This window comes from Anastrepha obliqua, chromosome 5, assembly GCF_027943255.1.
Source record: "Anastrepha obliqua isolate idAnaObli1 chromosome 5, idAnaObli1_1.0, whole genome shotgun sequence".
In the NCBI taxonomy this organism is placed as follows: Eukaryota; Metazoa; Arthropoda; class Insecta; order Diptera; family Tephritidae; genus Anastrepha; species Anastrepha obliqua.
This window is the reverse complement of record NC_072896.1, coordinates 68,322,630-68,336,027: the sequence shown is the minus strand read 5'-3', so window position 1 is coordinate 68,336,027 and position 13,398 is coordinate 68,322,630. Positions and strand designations below refer to the sequence as shown.

The following is a 13,398-nucleotide window of genomic DNA, read 5'->3' as shown; positions in this document are numbered from 1 at the left end:
ATCGTCTTACAAACGAACAAATCATTAATTTTATTATAAAAATGCGTGTTCTATTAAGAAAGTTTAAAGTCGAAAAATTGTGTTCAGCAACGTGTTTTGGATCAATGGGTACGTAAATAAGCAGAATTGTCAATTTTGAAGTGAAGGTCAGCCAGAAAAATTGCAAGAGCTACCAATGTATCCACAAAAGGTCACGGTTTGGTGCGGTTTATGGGCTGGAGGTATCATTGGACCGTACTTCTTCTAAGATGCTGCGAATCGTAACGTAACTGTGAATGGTGAGCGCTACCGTGAAATGATATCCAACTTTTTTTTGCCTAAAATGCAAGAGCTTGACTTGCATGACATGTGGTTTCAGCAAGGCGGTGCCACATGCCACACAGCACGCGTAACAATGGACTTGTTGAGAGGCGAGTTCGATGGACATTTTATTTCACGTTCGGGACCTGTCAATTGGCCACCCAGATCGTGCGGTATAACGCCTTTAGATTATTTTTTGTGGGGCTATGTTAAAGCTCATGTCTATTCAGACAAAGCTGCTTCAATTAACGCATTGGAAGACAACATTAAAGCATTTATATGTGAGATACCGACCGAAACATTGGAAAGAGTATGCCAAAATTGGACTAAGTGGATGGACCATTTGAAGCGCAGTCGCGGTCAACATTTGCATGAAATAATTTTCAAACATTAAATTATATGGACTGTACTATCGATTTAAATAAAAATTTCATGCATTTTTCTGAATTTTACGTGTGTTTTTTTTAAACACTTTCCTATAGCTCTTAAAAAATCACCCTATATATATATATATATATAATTGGCGCGTACACCCTTTTTGAGTGTTTGGCCGAGCTCCTACTCGTATTTGTGGTGTGCGTCTTGATGTTGTTCCACAAATGAGCCGCCGTAGCCGAATGGGTTGGTGCGTGACTAGCACTCGGAATTCACAGAGAGAACGTTGGTTCGAATCTCAGTGAAAACACCAAAATTAAGAAAAACATTTTTCTAATAGCGGTCGCCCCGCGGCAGGCAATGGCAAACCTCCGAGTGTATGTATTTCTGCCATGAAAAAGCTCCTCTTGAATGGTATACCTGTCCCTAAAACGGTCTTACATCAAAACTGTAAGTAGTAAGGTTTTCATTGTTTGTTGTTTTCTTATTTCTTAAAGATTGATGTACGCCAGTAAAAGGAGAATAATTCCAAAACTAAAAGGAGGAAAATAATGAAATTGGAGTTATCAAAAATTTTATCAGAGGACTTACGCCACTTGGAGACCAATTATCGCATACTCTGTTCTATATAAATGTCTACACTGCATTCATTGTGTTTTATGCACACACTTCATACCTACACTCTTTATTGCAATAAAAGATAGTACTTTTCAAATAAATTGCCAATTTATATCCAAATCTCATTATAGCCGGTCTCTTAAAAGGCATACCCAATATAAAGAAAAAATGTAAGTTGGTTTTTAATTTTTAAAATATTATACTTTTTATTTTACTTTATGAATATGAATATTATAATTTGGACTGTTCTAAGCATTCTTTGAAAAACATTTAAAGCAGAAAGCAATCTCGAAAAACCTCTCAACTTGATGTTGATTTGTTTACATTCTTACCGCCAAAACTTTTAGGTATGAAAAACATTTCTGCCATAAGACCAGGTAGGCGTTTTGACGCTTCTGGGCATATCGTTAGATCGTCTCAAAACTTGGCTAGGCTGTTACAACAACAATAACTCCTTTCATATACCGCATAGCTCTCATACAAACAGAAATTACAAAGTTTTATATTTCATTAACCAACAACAACCCCTTCCATATACCACCTAAATACCTCTTATGTAAACAAAAATTATAAAATTTTCTATTTCATTAACTACAAAATATGTTAAAAGTGTAATCCTGAACTGATTTTTCAGATTTTTTGGTAGATACGAATACCATCATTCCTTCTGGGTAGATACATACATATATGTATATAATTATCTCTACTCATACTTATATACCACACATATCTACCCATACTCGTATGCTTACAAGCAATTAGTTGCGTACATTCGCTACAATATTTTCATAGAAATGGGACGTATTCGGCTCACAATCTTGCAACTACTCAACCAGAGACTTCGGCTGTAATATCTACAATAACTACTCATATCATAGTTAATTTCTAAAATGGAAAGTCATGTGACAACATCTACTTGGAAAATATGCCAAAACCTTGGAGTCTGTAACTCTGATTACATATCAGTTTTATTGTCTGACGAGTTCACAAGCTGTATATAAAATAAAAAAAATGGTATATTATTAGTCCCACTTCTGATATACTTAGGTATGCTTTCCAAGTACTGGTGAAATTTTATTGCAAGACGAAAAATAAAGTTTGTTTTCGGAACATTGCGAATGCCTCTAATTGTAATAATTTTTCAAACATTATGCTTAACATTTTCAATTTTTTTCTGAGAGACAATTTTATCAGCTTTCTCTCCAAGTGGTTTAATAACTGAAAACGAATTTATTTTATATACAAATTTGTCTTTTTCTTAAAAAGCGTATTAAATGAAACAATTTTTTAACACCTTGCTAATTTTGGCAACATTTTTTAATGAAACTAGGGCTTTGTGTATATATAGAACATAAAAAAGCACAAACGGTTTAAACTTAAATAACTATATATGCATACTTCTAAGAGAAAATCTAATTAAGTAAGTATGTATGTGAAAAAATTGCACAATTGTAAGTAAAATTAATAAAATTCGCACTTATTATTAAATTAATTATATAAATTAATAGTCGTTTCCTGGTTTATCTAATAAAGTTTTTTTAGTGATTTTTTAAGCTACGTAACCATGAGAGTCATCCGCTCTGTTTTTAAATACATAATAAACAAATAAGTTCGCATAAAAAAATTAACACTAACAACTACTAACTAATTATTTTATTTGCATTCGTTATGCATTTGATTGGACTATACAATTTGCTTAGGAACCAAATTGAAGCAAACAAATGTTTATGTTAATTTATGTAAATGATGCTGTCGTTGGTGGTGGCGTACACTAATCAAACATAATAAGACATAACATTTTTTCGATAATAAGTTAATAAATAAATGGGTGGCCCTACAAATAAGAAAATGTTTTTTTAATGATTTTAATGAAAATGTTTGTATGCAACTTTGTTACTTCTTCTTAATTGGCCACCCAGGAGCTGAAACTCGGTTAATGCTCCACAACTCACATTAACAAATTAACATAAAAACGAACTAATTCGTTGTACGAATGCAAAGTGAAGTGCTTTAATGCCTTTTGTGATACAAATAAATGTTTTATGTTTGTATGTAAGTACTTAAGTATGCAAATTGTGAAAAATGCAACACACAACAACACTTAAGAATCACAATGCAATAAAGTGTAATATGCAAAATAGTATCGAAAATAGTATGAGGAATATTTTGAAAAATCTTACGCGTATATTTTCCAATTCATCTTGGGTATTTTGCAACTGATGCAGCAACTCATTAATAGAGACTTTGTTATCGGGTGCTCGATGTGCCAATTCGAGAGCCTATTGGATAAGAAAAGAAATACCAATTATTTAATCATTCAATTACGGTAGTTAATCAGTAATAAGAAGTGAAATGTGAGCAGCGGAGTTTCGTTTTTTTGTTCAACAAATTTTCATTTCTTTTTTTTTTCAAATTTTTTAATCAGAATTTCTAGAAAGATGTTTGGTATGGAGTTTTATAGCCCATTAAGTTTTAAGTCAATAAAAAGCAAGTTTGAAGTGGGTCCAACATCGTGCTGATCTTTGACAATTTGTATTTGCTGACGATGTTGCGCATTATCTCCGTACTTGTATAACAACAAAATGTCATGCATTTGTTATATGGAATAACATCAAGGAAAATGTTAGTAAAAAAACGGAATTTTTCTGCAACTTCATACTTTGTTATACTAAAATATAATAAGCTTTAAAGCTGCATACCAAAACTTTTTCTAGAAATTCTAATTAAAGACATAGAATTGTATAATTTTTGTAAAAAGTTAGAATTTTCAATTTACTTATATGGATTTCGTTAGACGATGAGCTACACACAATTTTATGAAAGAATGATGAACAGTCAAATTGAAAAAGAAAATGGTCAGATCTGGTCAAAATGCTGTGGTGCTATAGTTTTTTTCGCGGAGTGTACTAATACTTTTTTTTTGGTGGTAGCTTCAAGCCAACCAATCGTAAGCAAGTTTAACTCAGTGAGGATCTCATGGTCAGGAGATGAGCTGTAAGGTGTCACTATAGAAACTTTGCGACGCTCATTTTCCGACAAACCCGATGACATCATACCTGGCCAACGGCAGAAGCTGGCATTGGTTAACACCCCTATCTATGCGAGCAGTATAGCCAAGGCCTATATACCAAGATTGAGGAGGGCCTTGAGGTTGTCTTTATACCCAAAGCAGGCAGGAGCTCACATGCCTCCGCTAAGGATTTTATTGCTAATCAATCTTTCATCTTTCTTGCTAAAAACTCTTGGGAGAGATTGATCTGCACATAAGAAGAGAAATTCTGCGGGGCTCTTGTCGCATACTCAACATGCTTACTGTAAATGCAGATCAGTAAAATCTGCTCTGCATACAACAGTTAAAGATATAAGTATAGAAGAATCCCAATTTCAGAAGGAGTTTGCAGTGGACACCTTTCTCGACATTGTGGGGGCTTTTAAAAATGTCCTCCCGGAGGCAATCACTAATTTTTAGATAAACTGGGGGTTCATCAGGTTTATTTACGTCATCAATAAATACACGTCCAACCCTATTTAACCCTCTAATTGCACTTTATTAATTAACTAGCACATATGTTCTTCAAAAAGAGGGTCAGAAAGGCCCACCCCGTAGGAGTTAGGGGGTTGGAATATTATTTCAGAAAAGGTTGCTCACTTAATTTTATTATAAGCCACTGAATATAGTAATGGTGAACTCGGTTTATGAATAATGTTTCAAGAAACGCATATAGATCTATGTTTTTAGTTTGTTTTGTTGAGGCCCTAATATGGCTGTTGCACTATGTTATCAGAAACAAAAATAGCAATCGTTCCTGAAAGTACTTTTGTATGGCTCAAGAAACTACTAAACAACTACATTTGGGTATAAAGAAATCTAAAGAGATCAGGAAAATAAACTTGCAATCATTGCCATTCTTCCAATCATTATTTCGATCCGCTACTCTTTCGATTTATGATTTTTTCTATAAATGAAATACTCCGTAGTTCTGAGCCATAACTCATTTTTAGGATAATGTTTTTCGAGACAAATATTAGTTCAGAAGCCTGCTGATTGGCGATTGCTTTTCAGAAAATGTTTCTAAAATCAGCATGTCCAGAAACTAGGATCTAATTTGCAACTTTCAGGCTAATATACAGGGTGAACGATATGAAGTGTTACCTATTCAACACACCATAACTTTTTTATGTGAAACTAGTTTTTATTGATTTCAAAGACAAAATTGTTCAAAAATGATGACAATTTTAACATATATTCACTTTAGCTCGATATGACCACCTTTTGCCTTGACTATAGCCTTCAAACAGTCAAAAAATTAGTTGCATGCTGCACGAGTGTGATCTTGAGGTATTTTGGCCCATTCTCGTATAATCGCTTTTTTCAGCGCATCCATACTGGCATATTTTTTTTGACCTCATCTTGCTCTCCAAAATGGACCAGATGGAATAGTCCATCGGATTTGCGTCTGGCGAATTCGAAAGCCATTGTGTGGACGAAATGAAGTGTGGAACATGAATTTTTAAGCATTGTTGGTTCACACGGGCTTTATGAGACGGTGCCGAGTCCTGTTGGAACGCCCATGGTCTACGACCAAAATGTTTGCGTGTCCACGGCTCTAAAGCAGCTTCTAAAACATTTTCCCGATAATAAATCGCATTCATTTTGACACCAGGCTCGATAAAAACGATTGGTGAGCGTCCATCAGCAGTCACTGCGGCCCAAACCATTACTTGCGATGGGAAATTGCTTCGAGTGGCCATACGTAGGCTCAAATTCTCGTATGAGCATTCGGTCAAGTAAACACGATCGTTTTAAGTGTTTATGAACTGCTCAATTGGGAAATTGTTTTCATCAGAACACAATGTTAAGAAATTCGCCACGTTCGTGCAAGCGCAACAACTCCTTTGCTCTTTCGCACCGAACTTTTTTTTGCTGGGGTGAAAGATCGTCTGCTTTTTTGAACTTGTAAGCCTTGACCTTGAGCTCATTTTTCAATATGCGTCGAATACTGTCTTGCGATATTTTCAGTTCTTTGGCCATTTTTCTTCCACTTCGACGTGGATTTCGTTCAAGTCGAGCCTTTACTTTCCGAACCATTTCTGACGTTGTTACCGTCTTTTTTGGTCCACCTGCATAACGTTTTGCAATGCTACCAGTATCAATGTAACGTTTTATAGTGCGATACACAAACATTTTATTCACTTTGAGGTGACTGAGCTCACGAACAATGGCTGGGGATGATTTACCACCCAAATATAACGCAATCACACTATTACGTTTGAATTCCATCACAGAAAAAAAAACTCAACAAAACTGAGACGCAAATGCTTTTGATGGCTTATAAACAATATATTGAACTGTCATTAGAACAATTTTCACGTTGATGTCATGAGCTGTTTTACAGATACAAGTAGTGTGAAGTTGGTAACACTGCCCATCGTTCACCCTGTATATGCATAGATTCAATTTACTGTAACCGTGAGTGCTCGCTAGTTTTCCTAGAATGAATACAATGACACCACCGAAGGATGTGGAGATGAATTTTCTATTGTGTAGCATCACAATTTAGGTTAAGTCGCAATAGCACGCAAAAAGAGTATTTTGGCTATTTTTTTTTTTTTCTTACGACTATCGACGGCAGATTTAGTAATCTTTTTTGGTACCACTTTTCTGGTCAGCTCAGCACTCCATTATGGAATGTAAGTGTATCTGCTTAAAATGAAGCTCGAAAACCTTTATTCCCCAATCCTCATGGGAATAACCAGATAGAAACACATAATCTGGGAAGGAAAAAATTTAAGCACTTTTCTTTAAAATTGAAAACGAAGTATTCAAGGACTGAGGCTCCTAGGCCGATTTCAAACCTTTGTACGCCTGCTGTCTGCCACTCTTATTGTGCCTGAGTTATGAATGTGTAAAAAAAAAATATACCAGAGGATATCACAAGAAACTTAGCTTCAATTTTATACATAAATAAGGCTGACGAAAAATACAAGTTCGTAGTTCTAACCCGTGCGGTATGAGTACTTCACTTCGTAGTAAAAAATGTGGAAAACTGTTGGGACATTTTCACCCAGTACATTTTCACTCTACTTTTATAACTTTTTTTTAGAAAAATTTAAATCTATGAAGCTGTACTTTATCCCAGTATACATTCCATTCCATTTATCTCAGTATATTTTCCAATATTGTTCGGTATGACGTATAAAGGAAAATAGGTTCCGCATTCTCCATCAACTCACCTGATCTGCGCGAGCGATGCGTTCCGCTTCCTGCCCCTTCTGGTACATATGCAGATACATTTTGTTCTGCTTTTCCTCGTGTTCGGCCAGCTTACGCTGTAAGTCTTCCAATTGCTTTTCCAACTCTCTAATCCGTTCTTTGGCGTGCTCATAGTCGGGCACAATGTCCGCATACCGTGTATTGCACTCAGCAAGCTTTTGCAGTAACGCCTCCACTTTGTCGTTATGCGAACGTTTCATCTCGCTACTAGCGCCATCCTGTGTACGAATCAACTCTTCAATCTTCTGTTCATACATACGTATAAGCTCTTGACGTTGCAGCTCGTAGTTCTTGATGGTAGCAGTATAGTCCTCCTCATCGCCACCAGCGGCACAAGCTTCATGACCACCTGCCTCTGCCGGATCTATTGCTTCATCACTGCCACATGCAATATCCTGTGTGTGGGCTGCATAAGAGTCCTTCGAGTGAACTGAGAGATCTTCAAAATGACCCGAATCGGCAAAGGAACTTTGCATTTCCGACGTCAACTGTGTAGTGTGATGTGAATGCTGGCTATGTGTATGAAGATGATGTTGATTAGGTATATGACGTGGACTCGATTTGGTCGCATCATCGACCATATCAACAATTGGCGAGACATCTTGCGACGTTTTCAGTTCGGCTTCGCGTACAGTGACCGCATCGCTAGATGCAGACCGCTCCTCGGGTGAACTGAGCGATGCTTTGAACAAGCGCAACTCAACAACTTCGCGTGTAAGACGCAATATCTCCGAATCTTTTTGCTCTAGATCTTGTCGTGCAAGGCATAGCAGCTCCTTGAGACGACGTATATGACGTGCAGCACGCTGAGTGGGCGTTAAATAATCGGGTCCCACTTGACCAGCATAGTTGGAGCAATGAACCACATATTTCATCTTGCGGCCGCTGAATGTAGTGCCATTGCTGCGGGAGAGAAATGCGAAATAACTGTATAAATAGGAGAAATAGGAGTAGAGAATTGGTCACTTACCGTGCAACATACGGATGCTCACAGGACATAGTTGAACGGCCAGAAGTGGTGGTCGCAAATGAATACATCGAATCTAAATCATCATCCAGGTACGTACACGGCGAATCTGGTGTGACAGGCGGTGTCTTTGGTGTTAATTTCGTTTCCTGTGTAGTCGTAGGCGAAGATTTTACGTATCGCGTAGTGACCGCAACGTTATTAGGAGTTTTCGGTGTAACTGGTGCTATCCTATTGGCGTCGCTTCCGTTTCCTGTTGGAGTACCTGCGACTGCTGCTGTAGCTGCTACTGTTGCTGTTGATTTCGTTGTAGTTGTCGCTCGTTCGCCGCCGCTACCATTCAGATTCAAAGACTGTGTGTGTGGCGTAGAGAAAGGTTGAAATGTTATTAAAATGAAAAATTAGTTTTCGGACAATGAGCGCGTTCGACGCCCAGCGGACAACAAAAAGTATACATATACACACACTAACAAAGTAATGTTTTCAATACTTTCTATTTATGCATTACCAGCTAAATTGTGTTGATTTTTATATGTAGTGTGTTAGTTGTTGTTGATATTTTTGTGGTTAATTACTACTAAGCGGTCGATTGGCTTGCAATTTTTTTGTGTGTTTTTTTTTGTTTTTTACAAAATGTGAAGGTAACCGCATAAACTCACAGACGACGAATGGCTGGCTACTATGTACAACCATGGACTACTCACAAAGTTTATGACGAACTATTTAGCTAGCCGGTGAATTACTGCTGCAAGCTGCGAAAAACGCTTACAATGCTTAATTTAGCTTACAAGTGAAAAAATAAATGAAACAATAAAATTAGGTATTCAATGTTTGCGTGCCGCGCAGCCACCGCGAACCGCGCAAACCACTCGAGCATAATTTGTATTTATTTTCATTTCTTTTTTCACTTTGATGATGCTGCGGCAAACACAAATTGAGAAATAACCACATGAATCGCATCATTCGCTATTTACTACAACACTTTACGACTTCTGTTACTATCGCTGGAACATGAGCACTAAATGATTATCGCTCAAGAAAAAAAATGTAAAAGTATTAAGAGTAACTTAGTATGTATTGTACAAGACGAAATACAAGAAAATCAAATGTGGCGGGCTCATTTTAATAGCCATAGCATAAATAGTTGTGGCCAATTTTCTGCTCGAACTGGCTGATGGATGTGCCGATAAGGTGAACCAGTAGATGGTTGGACGAAGGGGTAGTGAAGCAAAGAAAGGAAATGCGAACTAAATAGCAAACCAATAGATTAGCAAATTGCCCGTCCCCGTTTTCGCGCTTGTGTCCAATAAGATGTTTGCACTTGAGTAGTTGAGGGCTCAAGTGTAAGCTATTAGTCCACCGTTTTACCACAGCACATCACCGTTCCACCATAAAATCTCACAATTTCCTCATAAATCTTTACTTTTTTCACTCCTTTTTAGCTCTTCTCTGTTGCTCTAAGTCTTGCCTAATTGTACTATTTATCTTCTTCGTCTTCCAACTATGCGTTCATGCCTTTTACCACTATAATTTAGACACCGCGACATTCAAGCAATTATAGATATTTACGTACTCAAGACTAACGAACGGTTTGAATTATGCCACTGTAGAAAGGTGTGAGACTACTGCTGAAATCCGCTTAAGTTCATTTTTTTATTTTCTTAACTCTTAAACTTTACAATCTTTCATTTGGCGTTTGGCTATATTTAGGCAATACATTTTTGTGGTATTTTGTTATTTTGCAAGTCAATAAAAAATTGCATAATTGTAATTACAACTCGTATTTATAAGGGGATGATAAAGAGGCTTCAATAGAGACATAACAATTCGTATTTAAATGCAAATGTGCTTTTAAATTTATTTCATAATCAAGCAATGTCGTTCAAGGGTTACTTTTTTATGATGGTGACTTTCACGAACGGGTCATTCTTTTAGAATTATTAAAAATTCTATCAACTATCTACTGAGTGGTACGGTGGTCGTCGAGTGGTTGAAACTTTATGGACCAATTTTTCAGTACCATCTTAACTTTATTTTCCAGGTAAACAAAATTTAAATGCCCAACTTAGAAGGCTTAAACTAGGTTGCATGGTGCAGATCTAAACTAGTCAACTGCTGTAAGGAGAATATTAAATCTCTTGGGTGTGCAGGCAAAATTTCTCTAATCTGGGTTCGAGGACATAAGAACATAGAGGCAAATGAAATTGCTGTTGAGCTTGCGAGAAAGGGGACTGAATTGGTCTCAGAGACTTCCTATCCGGCTATCGGCATCACCCTGACTCTTGTTAGAGGGGAATTGCACAACTTATTTCTCAGGAAAGCGTAGAAGAGATGGAGCTCCATTTCCCCAATACAATAAACGGATCACTCAGAAAGTGCTGGGCAGTCCTCATTCAATTTCCAAACTCGTAGCTGTGTTTACCGGTCATTGGTCATTTAACCCCATTGAAGAAGCGGTAGGGACCTTTCAGAGAAGGTTACTGCAACCCACTTTCTCTGAAAATGTCCGGGATTGGCAGCTAGACGATTAAGGTTACTGGATGATCCTTTCTTGGGGCAGTGCGCTAACCTAAATCCCATCAATCTTCTCCATTACATCAACAGCACTGGCTGACTGTAGATATCTGCCTATTGGAGGTCTCATACTGGTATCAAAACGGCGCTGTAGTGCTGCATGGGGAGTGATACTTCAACCATTACACCTACCTTTCTACCTTATCCCTAAGGTAGCGGTAATCATAGATAAGTAGACAATTCACTATTGAACGTTCCTGTGCCGGTAAGACAATGCACAAATTGAAGCAGCACAAATTTCGCAACCCTGAGCGTTCTAGCTCAAAATGAACAAAATTAGTCAATTCCACGAACATTGGAAGTCTCTCATCTTATTTGATGATTTTTGCACAAAGTAAAGCCTATGTAATCATACTTGGCATTCAATAGTAGGCTTAGTACAAAAATTTAATATTTTTTTGCAAGATGAAAAACCTTATTATCTCAGCCATTTGAATATGTCCCTTAGTCGAAAACCTCGGTAGTTAGTGCTTTACTAGTTATATAAGATAAATAAGTATTTATGATTGTATATCTTTTAAATTATTAAAAAATTTACAAAAATATATCATCAATACTATAAATTCTGGTCAGATTTTTATTGTTGGCTTATTTTATTCTATTTGTTTTATTGTTTTGCTTCAGTTGTCGAAGTTCTCAATGACATCCAGATGTCCTAATAATTAGTAAAGTTTGCTTGCCGAACGAGTGGAAATTATTACAAAATGTCGAAGTTCCGGCTTAACTGTAAGTACGCATCCTGACTTTTGTCAAAAATAATTTTTTGTTAAGCAAGTATGTCAATAAGCGAAATTGCTGTTATTGGAGCGAACACAATTCACAACCTGTTCAATGCAGCATCAATACAACCTCAAAGATTGACTATTTGGTTTTCAGTCTCTTATGTTCTTTAAGGACGAAATCAGTGGTTCCATTGACTGTTCTGAACTTCTTCGTCTGATTAGTTGTAATGTACCTGGGAAAGCTCTTCGTGTCCAAAATTCATTTTATCGTGCACCTATAACCAGAGCACTTTTGTGGTATAATAAAATCTAAAAAAAAGTAAATATTGGTTTTTCATATCCGAGGTCTGCTTTTAAATCTTCCATTGACTGTTCTGTTAGTTTATATTGCCCTTTTATGGGATATATTATTAGTATTTTAGAATTTTATTAATAGTATTTTTTTGATTATTACTTTCACGCAGCACTTCATTTTTCCTATTTTATTTTATTAAAAATCGCAAATCTTAAAGTTACAACATTGCCCAACCATTCATTGAAAATTTAAAAACAAGTAACTTGTCTTTGTGACGTTTGTTTGTTTTGTTTATTTGAAGAGGTGGCGTTTTCGATTGTCAAAATAGCGAAAAATAAAGTTGCGGTTTTCGAAAGGCTCTGCCTTCAGTATTCTGTCCACCGTGGGTATCCGTCGGTTGGCTACATTATCTAGTACCTTAGAAGAATCTGTCGCTAAAGCGAAACACACTTTGGTGTGAATCTGACGTTGCGATTTCGAACTGTTGTTGTGCATTTCAAAACCTCAAATGTGCACAGACATCCACAATTTTTAATTTTGTTATTTTGTCCTATAAAATGAGATTTTTACGAACGTTTTGTATTAGTTTTTCTATATCACGCATTAAATTTAAAAATTTTATTCTATTTTCTGCTTTTTTGACGCTCTACATTCGCTCTCAATTGTCAACTATAAATGCGTCAGATTCGTACCAGTTTGCGCTTCGCTTAGATTATGATTTAATTTATTGCCCTTTATTTGAATTGTAATGAAACGGAAACTACGAGCAAAGGTTAGACTATTTGGTAATAATAAAGTCAGGGTTTGTGGTCTGACTTCTTTGTAAATGTACAGTTAACTAATTTTCAACCAAAAACAAACAAAAAATGTGTTCAATTTACACATGTACATATTAGGGCGGGTCGATTTAAAAATCGCTCATTGCTCTGTGAAAATCTTATTCTAGGGATCAAAATAAGAAACTTTGCCGAAGGCACCATACCTCTAAAACGAATTCTGATGTTGATGATGAACGAAAAATCCCACTTTGACCCATTTAGAGTGCTCCAATCGAGTTCAAATGTATGACCGACCCCCACTAACTTTGGACGGCCGATCCACCCATGCCAGTGGCACACCCCCTGGAACTCCCCTGGGGGGTTCCCCATACAATCATTTCAAAATATCACCATTTTTGGCCTTTACATCATAAAAGAAACTAAAAAGTTCGACCCAAATTGGGGGACATCAGAATTCGTTTTAGAGGTATGGTTCCTTCGGCAAAGTTTCTTAT

The 13,398-nt window shown here is 36.6% G+C and overlaps 1 protein-coding gene across 5 annotated transcripts in view; it reads right to left on the bottom strand.

The window, feature by feature from the left end:
* The window catches only part of LOC129247019 (protein quick-to-court), a 63,736-nt gene that overhangs the window by 8,816 nt on the left and 41,522 nt on the right, over positions 1-13,398 (bottom strand). For all 5 annotated transcript variants that reach the window (XM_054885855.1, XM_054885856.1, XM_054885852.1 and 2 more), the window contains 3 exons: positions 8,538-8,887; positions 7,528-8,470; positions 3,474-3,572 (listed from right to left, as the gene is read on the bottom strand). In XM_054885855.1, coding sequence (XP_054741830.1) covers positions 3,474-3,572; positions 7,528-8,470; positions 8,538-8,887 — 1,392 coding nt within the window. The remainder of the gene's footprint in view (positions 1-3,473; positions 3,573-7,527; positions 8,471-8,537; positions 8,888-13,398) is intronic.